General features: G+C 44.8%; 1 protein-coding gene across 4 annotated transcripts in view; it reads right to left on the bottom strand.

Annotated features, from left to right (window-relative positions):
• Positions 1–15,536, bottom strand: part of LOC144594283 (microtubule-associated tyrosine carboxypeptidase 1-like) — a 125,729-nt gene that overhangs the window by 14,893 nt on the left and 95,300 nt on the right. For 3 of the 4 annotated variants that reach the window (XM_078400567.1, XM_078400568.1, XM_078400569.1), the window contains 2 exons: positions 4,947–5,561; positions 912–1,055 (listed from right to left, as the gene is read on the bottom strand). In XM_078400567.1, the coding sequence (XP_078256693.1) occupies positions 912–1,055; positions 4,947–5,504 (702 nt within the window). In that variant the 5' untranslated portion in view covers positions 5,505–5,561. The remainder of the gene's footprint in view (positions 1–911; positions 1,056–4,946; positions 5,562–15,536) is intronic. The other variant, XM_078400570.1, reaches the window with a different exon arrangement.

The raw sequence follows: 15,536 nt of genomic DNA on the forward strand, positions 1-15,536 counted from the left end.
GTGTAGAACTGTGGGAGATTATTTTTTATCTTCAAAAGTCGAGGAGAGAGTTGGTGAACAGCCATTTTGAGAGGAGAGAAAGCATTTTTGAAAAATCAGCGAGAAAGTTAAGAAAGAGCCGGTTTATGATTGCAAATGAAGGTTTTTTCAAGAGAAGCAGGGCATTTAAAAAGCAGATGTTTTATTGGCTGAGTAAGAGACACAGCAGCCCATAAAAGATATCCAAAATGCCCTTCCTATCCAACATTCCTATTGATTTCTGTACTGAGCATTCAGTGACTGATGGTGGCACAATGGTGCAACTGGTAGGGCTGCTGCCTCACAACCCAACAGACCTAGGTTCTGTCCTATCTCATGTGCTGTCTGTGGAGTTTGCATGTTCTCCCTGTAAATGCGTAGATTTCCTCCCAGTGCCCAGGTTTCCTCCTGCATCCTAAAGACATGCACGTTTTTAGGTAAATCGGCCTCTGTAAATGCCACAAATATGTAGGGAGTGGATGCGAGAATGAGATAACATATACTAGTATGAACGAGTGATTGTTGGATAGCATGAATTCAGTGGGCCGAAGGGCCTGTTTCCCTGCTGTATCTTTCGATCAATCAATGCCTCTTGGATAGAGAATTCTGAAGATTCACTACTCTCTGGGTGAAATGATCTTTCTTTTCTCAGTTCTCAATGACCATCCTCATGTTCTACGACGATGCCTGTTTTTTGATGCCCAGTTACAGGAAACATCATTCCTAGACCGACTCTGTCAAGCCTCATGATAATTTAATCTGACAACACCTCAGTATAGGCCCAGCCAGCTTAATCTCTGCTGACAGAACAAAGACATGAAGTTAAACCTTAGACCATGTGTAAATACAGCGAAGGTGCAGGGTTTGTGTGGACACAGCCATTTCATCCTCACCTCTCCAGAGCATCCTTCCTTACGCATGTAGCTCCTGATGCAGGTCCATATTTGACTCTTCGATAGCATAGCACCCCCTGTGGCCACTTCAAAATTCTCATAGCTGCCGTACATCTTAACCACGCTCTTCATGATTCGTACCGCCTAGAAGAGAGACGAGGGAATGCAACTGTAGTTACCCTGCAGCATCTCACTCAGACATTTCCCTCATTTTAGTCCCTTATCTGTTGTAGTACGAGTTATGACCTTTTGGAGAATACCTGAACTCTTATTGAGCTCTGCTGACAACGAGGATATATAAAGGAGAGAAATACTTGCCACATTTATCTCCAGCTCAGTGAATCAGTACAACACTAGCTATGGTGCCACGCTCTGAGAACCAGAAGGTCTCACACCCTTGGAGAGGTGAATTATATCAATTTTGTTCAGGGGTTATGCCAAAAAGGCCTTGAGTTGTGCATTTCCTTCTTGATTCCAGCTAACTGATCGCTTCTGCACAGCACATTGGCAGAGCTAGTAGATCTACTGCCTCACTAGCGACCCAGGTTCAATTTTGACCTTGGATGCTGTCAATATGAAGTTTGTACACTCTCCAAGTGCAACAGCCATTTCCCGTACTAAGGTAGTGCTGTACAATTGATGGGCTCGACTTGTGGAGTAGACCTTACACCGAAGACCCACCTCCCCTTTGGTTCTGTAGATAACCATGGTTCAAAACAGCAGTGGCAAAAGAGAAGGAACATTATTCTCGTGTTCTGACCCATGATTTACTCTCAACCAATGTCATAAAAATGGATGATTGATTATTCCATCATCAATATTTGCTCTTTACAAATCAGTTATTGTACTACCCAGAATAAATCCCAGAGTAAAATACCCTAGACGTTTGTAAGATGAAATAAAACAAAGAATGTTGAGAAATACTCAACAGGCCAGGCAGCATCTTCGGAGAGAAAAAAAGAACAAACCTTCCAGTCCAAACTGAGTCAACACTGCTGGAAGATCGTTGACCTGAAATATTAAATTATTTCACAACGCAGAGACTGCCTGGTCTGCTGAATGTCTAGTGTTTTCTGTTTTTATTAGAGGCTAAATAGGATTAACTGGAATGCTGCTTGAAAGCTGTGGGTTACATTTTCAAATGACTCAGGCAAAGGTGGTGTTTTCTGGAATTTAAAGGGTTAAAGGAAGATTTAACCAAAATGTTCATAATATCAAATGAAACTGATAATTATGTGGTTAGAAACTGATCTTACGTGCTCCAGACAAACAGTAATTTTCATTACTTATCAGAGCGCCAGGAGAACCCAGAGAATTCCTGAGTATGGATATGGGCAGAGCAGGCGGTGAGGACAGAGCAGGCATGACCAAACCTCATGCTGGATCAGGGGTAAAGTGGCCAATATGGGTATTCCTGTTCCTAAAGTAAAAGGCAAGCGGCTGAATGAGTCTCAGAGCGATGATCAAACCCTTGCTGGTATCAAGCAGATCAAGGCAAACCATTAAATACCACTGACTATCAATATATTTTAAGCAGTTAATCCAATTACCCTGTCAGTGCAATGTGTTCTGCATGCAGCAATTTGACATTAATCTTCAAATTGAATTACCTGTGTGACGGTGGGTCATTTCACAGAGATTAGCATGGCGAAAGCTAAGCTAGATAATATTAGAATTATCGTAAAACAATGACACAAAGTGTTGGAGTAACTCAGCAGGTCAGGCACCATCTCTGGAGAAAATTGATAGGTGACATTTTGTGTTGGGACCCTTCAAACTGATTGTAGCAGGGGGCAGAAAGCTAGAAGAGAGGGGGGCAAACAAAGTCTGGCAAGTGGTGTGTGGATGCAGGTGATCGGGGGTTGATTGCCAGATGGCCAAAGGCCAGAAATGAAAAGATCAAAGTGTCACTTAGGAAGACAAGGATAGAAGAGGCGTAAAATGTGATGCCAGAGGAAGGAATATAGCGGATGGGGATGGAGAAAGGGGGAAAGGAGAAACGGGTGCACATCCAGATGGGGCACAGGGAAGAGAGGAAGAAAAGGGGGTTGGTGAAAAGGAGGGGGAATGTTAGGTTAATTAATTAAAATTGGAGAATGTAATGTTCACACCATTGGGTTGTAAGATACCCAAGAGGAATATGAGGTGCTGTTCCTCCAGCACCTGGAGGCGTGTGGCCTCATCTTATTGCACTAACTGCCACTCAGTTAGAAACTGCACAACATGCCCAACTATCAATTGTTTAATCAACAGGCCCAAGACCAAAATTGTCAACTTCATGGAGTTTAACAGCAGATTAATGGCCACTTGTGGGAGCTGAAGACCTTCCAGGCTCACATGTGTGGTGAAGGTTCTTTCTACATGTGGGCTCTGGACTATCCATGGACCACAATAGCCTGAAGGAAAATCAACTAAGGTGTGTCCAGGTGTGATGTGTTCCACTGGATACCACTGTGCATGGTATCTCTGTACATTAGCCCAACAGACACTTGGAGGAAGTGCAAGGGAAATCTCATGCTCATTAATCTACATCATATGTTTTTGGGTACAGTTTTCTTGAAAATGCTACTGCATACTGATTTTAAACAATGCACTATGCAGCAGATATTTGAGAATGGAGTGCTTTAAGTTTTTGACAGCTTTAAAATGGTTGTCATATGTCATATTGCCTTATGACAGAGAAAGACACCATTCTGGTCACCGTCTCTCCTTGCAATTTCATCAAACCAATGCCCCACTTGCCCACCTGCAACCTATTGTCTCACACACGAGCACAACTATACCTTGATTCCCCTGCCACTCACCTACACCACGGGCAATTTGCAATGGTCAATTAATGTACAAACTACACATACTTGGGACGTAGGAAGGAAACCAGAGCACCTGGTGAAAAGCTATGACATCACCGGGAGAATGTGCACATCCCGCATGGAGAGGGCTGGAGTCAGGATTGAACCCGGGTTGTTGGAGCTGGGAGACAGCCGCACTACCTGCAGCACCTCTAGCCGCCCAGTTCCAGCTAGGCCACCGAACATGACAGGTTCCCAGACAGGTGCTGGCATTGTGTAAGTATGATCCATGCCTCACAGTCGATTGCAAATTCTGGGCTCCAGTATTTACTGGTACCACTGGGTCGCCCGATGAATTTGAGGGAAGGTGGATACACAGATAGGCTCAGAGAAAGCAGTGTACTGTCGAACAAAACCAATTTACTCAGGAAAAAGAGTTCAGTTAAAGAGCAAGAGAAACAAAGTCTATGGCTGAAATTGTGGGAATGTCACTTAATAAGATTGCATTTTCTTTGGAATAAAACAAATTTTCAAACTATTTCAAATACACTGTGTCAACAGTAAGTCATTAACAACTGTGTGATCACCTGGTTTGATCGACAGGGGAATTTCCCCAATTAGCTGCATTCTGGCTAAGAATCACATCGTTACCAGAAGCAGTCTTGCCTTAAGGCACATTTACTTTGTGCCTTTGGCAATGTAGCAGATTCAAGGAGGTTTCTCAAAATTGTTACCATACAAACTTTCAAAGAGGTAATAGGGCAGTTGAGCAAAAGCCAGGCAAAATAATTAGGTTGTAAGAACTATCTTGAAGATCAGAGGGGGGAAAGATCAGAGGGGGGAAGCCAGGTTTCTGGAAAAAAAATCCATACACAAGGGTCCTATGCAGCTGAAAGTAGGATTGCCAATGGTGGGACAACGGAAATCAGTGTTTGTACCTGAAGCCCAAAAAAGGCAGTGCCAAGACCTTATTGGGATATAGAATAGGAGGAGGTTTGAAATCTTGAGCCACAAGAGTTTTCAACAAAAACATGAAAAACTTAAAATTAGACTGGGAGCTAAACCAGGGTGAACGAGCGTCGAGGTGATTGATGGTTGAATGATATTGGGTGTACATTCATAAAGAATCAACTGAGCTCTGGATGAGCTGAAGTTTGTGGAGTTTTACAGTATGCCAGGATTGCTAACGCTCGATATAAGGTGTGTGGAATCTCCAGAAACCAAGATTTAAAAGAGCTGTGCCCACCTGTTCAATGAAGCGGTCAGATGCCACACTGTACTTGCTCATTATGTTACTGCTCAGGGGTTCCGAATACTCAAATTGAGGGTTGTAGGTGTACATGGATTTGAAAAACACCTCTTTCTCCTTGTCAACATTCATCGGTCTCAGCGCCACCAAGAGGCATGGGCTCTTAACAGGGGGCGGCTCCTGTGGGATGTGCTTGGCTATATGAGGGAGGGATGTGGCGTTCCTGATCCTGGCCCGGGAGCGATTGGAACCAGTGCTGTTCACACTGAACGTACTTTCACTCCGCCTCATCCAGCTGCACTGTCTGTTACTAACAAGGCTGGGCGCCAGTGCTGATGCCCTGTTGACCTTCAGGCCACAGCCAAGTGCCCCTGAAGTCTGGGATAAAGTCCTCAAAGGTGCCTCCGTCTGCGGAGTGGAGAGGCTGCTGTGCCCCCCAATCCCATTCCTATCACTGCTCTTTGCTCCGACCTCTTTCCTCAGTGGTTTGGTCATGCCGGCCTGCTTGCTGTTCTGGGGCCTGGCCAAACCCTGGGCCCCTGGATCAAGCACCATCGCCGAAGTCAGGAAGTAACGCCGTGGGAGGTTGAACTTTACCCTCACGTTATCGATCTGCACAATTAAAAAAGGGCACTGAATCAATGTCATAGACTCACAGAAAGACACAGCACAGCAAACAGGCCCTTCAACTCACCGTCTGCCCTGTCCATTAAACATCCGAGTTTAAACAAATTATTGTATAAACCCATTTTATTCTCCCACAAGCTCTCATCAGTCCCCCCAGATCCTGCAACATCTATCACAAGTTCACGTTATAGGAGTAGAATTAGGCCATTCGTCCCATCAAGTCTATGCCACCATTCAATCATGGCTGACCTCTGCCTCCTAATCCCATATGCCTTCTGCCTTCTCATCATAACCCTTGACTTCTGTTCTAATCAAGAATTTGTCTATCTCTGCCTTAAAAATATCCACTGACTTGGCCTCCACAGCCCTCTGTGGCAATGTTTCATAGATTAACTACCCTCTGACTAAAGATGTTCCTCCTCACCTCCTTTCTAAAAGAGGCCCTTTAATTCTGAGGCTATGACCTCGGGTGTCCAAGACTCTCCCACCAGTGGAAACATCCTTTCCACACCCACTCTATCTATGCCTTTCATTATTCTGTAAGTTTCAATGAGGTCCCCACTCAACCTTCAAAATCCCAGCAAGTAGAGGCCCAGTGTGTGTCAAATGCTCATCATATGCTAACCCACTCTTTCTCTGGACCCTCTTCGGACCCAGCACATCCATCCTCGGATATGGAGCCCAAATTTGCCCCTGTCCATTCAAGGGGCAGTTTACTGCGGCCAATTAACCTACCAACCTGCAGGTCTTTGGTATGTTGGGAGGATGCTGGAGCACCCAGATGAAACCCACATGGTCACAGGGAGAACATGCAAACCCCACACAGACAACACCACAGTTCAAGATCTAACCCGAATCACTGGAGCTGTGAAGCAGCAGTTCCAGTAGCAGAACCTCTTATTTCTCGTGTATAAGTTGAGTTTAGTTCCATATGAATCAAATCATTTGAGTCTGAAGAAAGGTCCCGACCCGAAATGTCACCCATCCTTTGTCTCCAGAGATGCTGCCTGACCCGTTGAGTTACTCCTGCACTTTGTGTCTATTTTCAGTATACACCAGCATCTGCAATCCCTTTCTATGCTCTTATTTCCTTCCATAGCTCCAGCCCTTATGTGTCCTCAACAGAACTTGTATTTCCTTCCAGCACAGGAAGCCATCTGGCCACTTGAGTCGATGCTGGCTCACAGCATAATCTGTAACATGTAACATCCTCTCACGTGCACATCAAATTTTCCTGCCACACACCCACTCTGGGAAATCAAACTATCAGCTGAGTTCAGTTCCACATGAATCAACTCAATTCAATGGCTCAGTGGTTGGAGTTGCTGTTTCAACACTCCCAGTGACCCGGGTTCATTCCTGATCTCCAGTGCTACCTGTGTAGAGTTTGTACCTTCTCCCTGTGGCTACTTGGGTTTAAAGAGCCAAAAATGTTGAATTGGCACGTGTGACAGGAATGGAACTAAGAAATTCTTACTTACTGCAGCTATACATGTACATTAAATGCAGCAAATCAACAAATCAATATACAACAATTTATCCATTTTTCTAGGTAAACTTACCATGATTGTGCAAGCCAAAGTACATAGTGCAGTGGAGAAGGGTAAGTTTCATAATACACAAAGTGCTGGAATAACTCAGCAGATCAGGCAGCTTCACTGGAGAACATGGATAGGTGACGTATCGGATCTCGACCCAAAACGTCATGTATCCATGTTCCCCAGAGATGCTGCTTGACTTGCTGAGTTACTCCAGCACTTTGTATCCTTTTGTGTATTAACCAGCGTCTGTAATTCTCTGTTTGTACAGAGTTCATAGTAGTTTGGTGCTCAGGTAGGTTTGTGGTTAGGGTTGTGCTGGGTAGTTCAAGAGCCTGATGGTTGATATGAAGAAGCTGTTCTTGATCCTGCAGGTTATGGTTTTCATGCAGGTTGTGGGAGGAAACTGGAATACCTGGGGGAATCCACATACAATTCCTCACACATCCAAAAGACATGCTGGTTCTTAAGTTGATTGGTTACTGTAACTGTGGGTGTATTTGCATTATCTGGGTGGATAATGGTGGCTTGTCCAGTCTCTGTGCTATTCTTATGGAAATAGACAATGGGAAGGCAAGATTTACATATAAAATAATAAAAATAATACACATGCTTCTCTCAATTGCCAATCTTCTGGTCATTTTAATATCTGGTTTCTTACCCATTCAATGTTATCTGCAGTTCTTGTCAATGGGAGTATAACAAGGGGTGGGCCAGGTGGGATGGCCAACAAAGAATAATGCCAGTCCCTTTCTCAACTCTGCCAGTGTCACGCCACAGTCACTGAGTCACACAAGTCAGACCATCTCCGATTCAAACTCTGACAACCATCATCTGCAAAGATGTACAGTTGTCATGGACACCCCTATATTAGTGGTGAACTGTGATCATCTGGCAAAGAAACTCTGCATCAACAACACAAATCTCAAAAGAACACCATTAAATAGACAGACAGGCTATGACTGCACTTAATCACCTCCAGACTGTGGATAATGACACACACATTCACCATGTGAGTTGCAAGTGGGCATAAAATTGCACTGGACACCTGGTCTTAGAAAGGTACAGCAGTGGAACAGGTCCTGCAGCCAACAGTGTCTGTGTTAAATATGATGCCAAATTAATCTTTCTGCTCATACGTGATCCATATCGTTCAATCCCTGCATATCCATGTGCCTATCTAAAAACTTCCCAAATGCCTTAATCTGGCCTGCTTCCACCACCATCCCTGGAAGGGACTTCGAGGCATCCACCACGATGTGCAAAAAAAAATCTTGATCCACATTACTCCTTTAAATTTTCCCCCTTGACCTTAAAGCTACACCCTCTAGCTTGTAATATTTCCACCATGTGAAAAGGATTCTCTCTCTCCCCTATTTAGGGTCTTCAAAGGACAGGCCCTGTAATTCCTCCTGGCACGTAAAGCTGTGGCTGCAAACTGGTGAGAGCCCCACATAACAGATAGAGATACTGAAAGGTTGACCTTTCCCACTGGTACAGTGAAATTACAGAAATTGGATGAGCACTCAATTCAATACATGTCCATTACCGCTCTACCAGTGGAACGGTGGCTTATGAAATATATGGATTCAAGTTCATTGTCACTTGCAAAGGTGTTGCAATATTGACCCTTTATAATATTTGTTTTCAGAAGTATTAAAGGATAATTTGGGGCGGCACGGTGTCGCAGCAGTAGAGTTGCCGCCTTACGGCGTCAGAGAACTGGGTTCGATTGTGACTACGGGCCCTTTCTGTATGGAGTTTGTACGTTCTCCCAGGGCATTCCCCGGGTTTCCTCCCACACTCCAAGGTTAATTGGCTTCAGTAAAGATTATAAATTGTCCCTGGTGTGTAGGATTGTGCTCGTGAACGGGGATCGCTGGTCAGCGCAGACTCGGTGGACCAAGGGCCTGTTTCGCGCTGTATCTCTAAACTAAACTAAACGAAATTCTATCATCCATTGCAACTACTGAACCTCATTGTTCCACAACCTTAATGTCAGCAAAAGGCTCACCACATGTGGACCACAGAGGCAGTGTTTCCAGGTACAATCTCTGACATAATATTTCACTTTGTAACAACACCTTGCATTTGTATAGCAATTACTATCTTGAAAAGCAGCCCAAAAGGTTTCAACCAAGTACAATCAGGCAAAATGTGACATCGATTGCGGCCAGAACTTGGTCAAAAAGGCAGAGTTAAATGAGCAGAGAGTGGTGGGGAGGTACACATAGTAACAGCCACTAAACTGTTGAGGGAATAAAACTGGGGTATCAAGGATCACATTTTGACACCAGACCTGGAGATAAAAAGTGCCCTCTAAAATCTACTTCTATCATTGTGTGTTTGTCTGTGGGGCATGGAGAGGGGGCCGGGGGTGGGAGAGGCTAATGGATTGGAAGGGTGCTTAATGGATTTTTGCACAGCAGCATCTGTTTATACCTTACACCCATATTATATCTTGGCACCATCCACTGAGTCAGGGAAGGCAGAAACAAGAGATCTGAAGTCCAAATGACACTGTCTGATAATTAGCGACTTGGCCATCTGTCAGGTCCACAGACAACACAGTGGGAGAGGAATGAAGACCAAGTCACAAGTCCATGGGGAGATTAAATAAGAGCCATGCATCTGGTGCGAAAGGGGCTGAAATTCACACGAGGCAACAGGAGAAAGCAGCTCCCAATGACCTCAGAAAGTAAAATTAGGCAGTGTAAAAATAGATGGCCCCATCAAACCTTCCCTGTGTCTGCTCACTGATTACTAGAAATTCATAGTACACAAGGAGGCCATTTGACCCACTGTGTTCATTCCAATCTGATATGGACTCCCACTTCCCAGGCCGCCACCTTCGCCCAGCCGCGCTGCCAAGGATGCCACCCCTCGTGCAACGCGGGCGGGCAGGGCCGGGCCAGGTCGACCCTGCCTCCCAGGGGCAGCATGGCCGGGTTGGAGGCGACTGGAGGCCGGGTCTTCCAGTCCGGGACAGAAGCCTCGCCGGCGCCACGGGGAGACTCCACCAGGCGGCATAGGGCCCGTACCTGGGGCCTGAGGAGCAGCAGCAGCCAGCGGACGGCACTCCCCTCCCCGCCCGTGGGGCTGCGGACCACTGCCTGGAGAGAACCGCCCCGGTCTCGACCGTCCCCTCAAGCCTTGGGATCAGCCGCAGGACTACCCCCGCCCCCAAGATGTCTTCACTGTCTGGTGTGCATGCCATAAGTACAGTCGGCAAGTCATTGGTTCCAGCGGCTTTAGGGCTTGTCTACCTAGCATGTGTAGCCTGGGTTCGGCGGATTGCGCGGAGGAAACCACCAGAAGGTTCAACGGGCAGAAAGACGTTCCCAGCAAAGCGTCGTGGAGCGCAAACAGGGCAGAGTGAGATACGTAGGACACTTCTGACCATCCACTGCATCCTGACCTGTCCCCAGCCGTCTCGACTCTGTCTTGCTGCTGGAACCCAATAGGCCAGGACGAGAGAGTGAGGCCGACGATCTGCGCAACTCCCCCTCACTTAAATCCAAGTCAAGCGCAAGTCATGACTTCAACCTCGGCCATCATACCACGGCTGGCGGCGATCCCAATCAGCGGTCGAAATAATAAGATTGAAAGTGAAGTCATGGTCATTTTCGAACCCGAAGGACGAACAACAACAACAACAACAACATCAATCCTAGGCTACAGTGAGAAAAATGTGTACACTTCTGGCCACCCAATGACTGAAAGGATGGAACTGTACTTGCGAGAGAGAGAGAGAGAGTCGATTTACAAAGATGTTGCCAAAGTTGGAGAATCGAAGCTCCAAGGCTGAGATCAATTTTGAATTAAAGATATTTAATGAATGATGAATTAAATGAATGACTAATTAAAGCAATTCATTCTTCCTTACATAATTAAACATTTTCATGATTTTGATCATTCTTGATATCCCTTTAAACTTCTTTGCTCTGACGTGACCAATCCAGCTTCCCGTTTTGTGGCATAACTGGTCTCCCTTCCTTTGTGCATGTTTTCCAAGTTGCCGAGATCATTCCTACAGTGCATTGCTCAGACATAACCACAGTGCTCCAGCTGCAACTTAATCTGACACTTCGCGAAGTTTAGCATAACTTCCTTGCTTTTGTATTCTCTGCTGCTATTTATAAAGCCAAGAATCCTGTACTCTTTTTGTTTATGCAGCCTGCACAGAACTATCCTGCCACCTGAAAAGAATTATATATGTGTACAACTAGGACTTTCTAATCTTTCACAATACTTAAAATCATAGTTTATGTTGCCTTTCCTCATTCTCCAGAGCATAATATAACACTTCACACTTATCTGCATTAAATAAAGGTGTCAGCCCATTTCATCAGTCCAGTTATATCCTCCTATTTATGTTCCTGGTTTTTAGACAATAGACAATAGGTGCAGGAGTAGGCCATTTGGCCCTTCGAGCCAGCACCACCATTCAATGTGATCATGGCTGATCATTCTCAATGTACCCCGTTCCTGCCTTCTCCCCATACTCCCTGACTCCGCTATCCTTAAGAGCTCTATCTAGCTCTCTCTTGAATGCATTCAGAGACTTGGCCTCCACTGCCTTCTGAGGCAGTGAATTCCACAGATTTACAACTCTCTGACTGAAAAAGTTTTTCCTCATCTCCGTTCTAAATGGCCTACCCCTTATTCTTAAACTGTGGTCCCTGGTGCTGGACTCCCCCAACATTGGGAACATGTTTCCTGCCTCTAACGTTTTGAAAGACCAGTAGTCTCAAAGCCCATCTCTAAAGGAAACTGGTGCAATTTCCTTCCAGTCAGAAAAACAACATTACTTCCTCAACCCTTTGCTTTCTCAAGCTCGGCCAGGCACGTATCCACCAATTGAACAAATAACTTATGTGTGGTGGTTTGTCAAAACCTGTAATGCCCATTTACACAACAACAACCCTTCCACTTCTTCATCCAACAATATATCATCTAATTAAGTATGTGTTTGCGTTGGCAAATTCATGAAGAGGTTCAGCATTAATCCATATTTTTCAAAAAGCCAATTCCTTTTGTGATGAATCATCCCCTCTAAAACTTTAGCCTGCCTAGCCCGGTGTGTTTTTGATTATCATTAACCAAAGATTCGAACAACGACAGTACCCCAGCCGTCCTTACCTCTTCCAGATTCAATGAGGATTGGTAAGTTGTGGTCAGAGCCCCTCAGCTTCTGTCCTCAGCACCTGGACTGGGTGGTTGTATTACCTTTAAGTCCCACCAAGCATTGAAGCACAAGCTTTTTATATATATCCTACATTATTTAATTTTCTTTATATCCTAATCCTTTTCTCTGACACTGTGCTGCAATCATTTTCATATCAGGGAGAAGGATTAAAGCAGTTTATCAGGATCCCAACCTCATTTAATGGAAGCAGTACCACCTCACACCTCGAGTCCTTCAGTCGTACCCACAAGTACTGCACCCATGCTGTGATATTGCTACATTATAGCTGACCACACTTCTTTTCCCACTCTTCCAACCTGTCCCAAGTCCTTCTGTCACCTCCCTGCTTCCTCAACACCACCTGTCCCTCCACCTATGGTCATGTCATCCACAAACCTGGTCACAAAAACATCAGGCATTTCTATGGGGACTAAATTAAAGGGCTTGTCCCACTTAGGCGATTTTTTTGGCGACTGCCGGCGACTGTCAAAGTCGTAACAGGTCGCCAAACTTTTCTTTTACCCGACGACAATGACCACGACAAGCCGAGTCAGGTCGAGATTACAGCGTCTTCTGAAACATCGCGAAAATTCCCACGCTGTCAATGCTTCTCCGGCGTCCTGATTTTTACTGAAATCACTGACAAGTCGGTAAGTACTTGAGAGTTTTGAACTATAACACCTTGTATGGGTTACTTAAAAACCAAGCTTCACTGCAACAAGGAATAAACTGGATTTACTTCCAGTTTACTAATAGCTGTATTAAAAAAAATTAAAAAATATAAGTGGTTCAGTGGATTTTTGTGAAAAGTGTGTGGGCATTCTTTGAAAATGTAAGAGAGATGCATATCTGGTTTCTGGGTTGCATATCTGGGTTTGGAGCCTACTTTAAATGTAATGGCTGAGGCCAAAAACATCGCGAAAATTCCAACGCTTACCTGACCGTCAAACTGTCGCCTCCAATCTACCTGTCAAATGTTCTGACAGTAAATAAATTGGTTAAACACAAGCATTTTTGAAATGACTTTACTTATTTTAATATTATGTGCTTCTAAATGTATCTTAAGAGAACCTATCAAACCTGGAGACAGCATGCAACAGCGACCGCAATAAGCTGCGATGCCTGGCGACAAGCCAGCTGTCGCCGAGCGATTTCAAACCGTTTGATTTCTCGGCGACCCGCCAAGATCCACTACGATTCACTACGATCTTTAGAAGACTCCTCACGATCATGCCCGCGACACCCCTGGCGAACGTTCGCCGATGGCCTAGTCACCGGCAGTTGCCTTGAAATCGCCTAAGTGGGACAGGCCCTTAACATTGTATGCCTTGATAAGTGCCTGACAAAACCAAACTCTACACACTACAAAATTGCTCTACTCCAGCAAGATCTGGACCAAGGTTTCTTACATTCCTTCTCCTTTGTTTGCTTCATTGATCTGTCTGCTATCTTACCCAGTCACCGTCGAATCTCACTGCATCCACTGATGCAGAGAGACTAAAGCATCCTTTCACATGGCTGTTAGCATGGATAAATGTCAGTTTTTCCAATATCTCATCTCAGACATCTATTTTTAACCATCATTGAAAGGGTTCTTTATCACATTTCTTCCATTACGTTTGCCCATGTTTTTGCTGTTCTGCTGAAACTCGAGATAAATGTAGGATGTTTCTATTTGTGGCATGATTCTTATTCTGTGGGCTAATTTCCTTTAGTGCACATCAATAATCTGTTGTTATATATAAATTAAGAAGTACTTGCAGGGTTGAGTTTCAATTTCAAAGTCCTTTCATGAGCACTACTAAGACTGCCAGAAACAAGCACATACTGAATGAGGGAGCCAGATCCATGAAATGGACAGCTTTTCCATTCCAAGTGTCCAATTCAAGACTTTAGAGTTTAGAGATACAGCATGGAAACAGTCCCTTTGGCCCACTGAGTCTGCACTGATCAGCGACCATCCCATACACTAGCACTATCCTACACACTAGTGACAATTTGAAATATCCAGAAGCCAATTAACCCACAAACCTGGAGGTCTTGAGTGTGGGAGAAAACCAGAGCATCCAGAGAAAATCCACGCGGTCACAGGAAGAACTTACAAACTCCATACAGACAGCACCTGTTGTCAGGATCAAACCCGGGTCTCTGGTGCTGCAAGGCAGTGATGCTATTGCTGCGCCACTGTGCTGTGATCAAGAGGACAAGCATGAGTGCTTTGAGATGTCTCTTGTCTGCTTTAGCAGGTTGTTAATGTTGGGAGGCAAGAGACTGCAGGCAGCAACTAAGAAGAAAGAATATTGATTATACATAAAAGGCAATTATGTTATGGTCTTACAATTTTGGTTCCAAAAATATGATATGACATTTAGGTTTATTGCTTGGGTCTGTTCATGAGGAAATTGACATTCCAAGTCCTGAAAATTCAACTAGTGCAGTAGAAGTTACCCATGTGGAGAACAGCTACTGTATATCAACCATCACACATGGCTCACAGAGAGTGGTCTTACGCACTTCATCCAGGGGACTGGAAACCAGGCTCTGCGGCATGTACATTAACACTCGTACAGGTGGACTCATGCGTCAGTGCCATCCAGCATGTGGGCATCACCCACCTGCTAGCTGGTAAACACACCCATTCATACAGACGCACAGACCCTCACCTTGAGAATCTGCGTGTGTTTGTGTATTAGTTAGTTTGTTTATTTTTATTGTCACATGTACAGAGGTAGAGTGAAAAGCTTTTGTCGCGTGCAAACCAGTCAGCAGAAAGACTATATATGATTAAAATTGGAGTCATCCACAGTATACTGATATATGATAAAGGGAATAATGTTTAGTGCAAGATAAAGTCTGATTAAAGATGGTCCGAGGGTATCCAGTGAGGTAGATAGAAGCCCAGGGCTGCTCTCTAATTGTTGACAGGATAATTCAGTTGCCTGATGACAGGTGTGTGTGTGTGTGTGCGTGTGCGTGTGTGCGTGTGTGTGTGCGCGCGTGTGCGTGCGCATGTGGGTGCGCATCTTTTTGGCCACCATGAGGACTCATGAAGATGGGTCAAGGTTACAAGTGAACAATCGGATCAAGAAGTCTGAAGAAGGGTCTCGACCCAAAACGTCGCCCATTCCCTCTCTCCTAGATGCTGCCTGACCTGCTGTGTTACTCCAGCATTTTGTGATACCTTCGATTTGTACCAGCATCTGCAGTTATTTTCTTACACAATCGGATCAAGAA

The sequence above is a fragment of the Rhinoraja longicauda genome, chromosome 6 (assembly GCF_053455715.1).
Source record: "Rhinoraja longicauda isolate Sanriku21f chromosome 6, sRhiLon1.1, whole genome shotgun sequence".
In the NCBI taxonomy this organism is placed as follows: domain Eukaryota; kingdom Metazoa; phylum Chordata; class Chondrichthyes; order Rajiformes; family Arhynchobatidae; genus Rhinoraja; species Rhinoraja longicauda.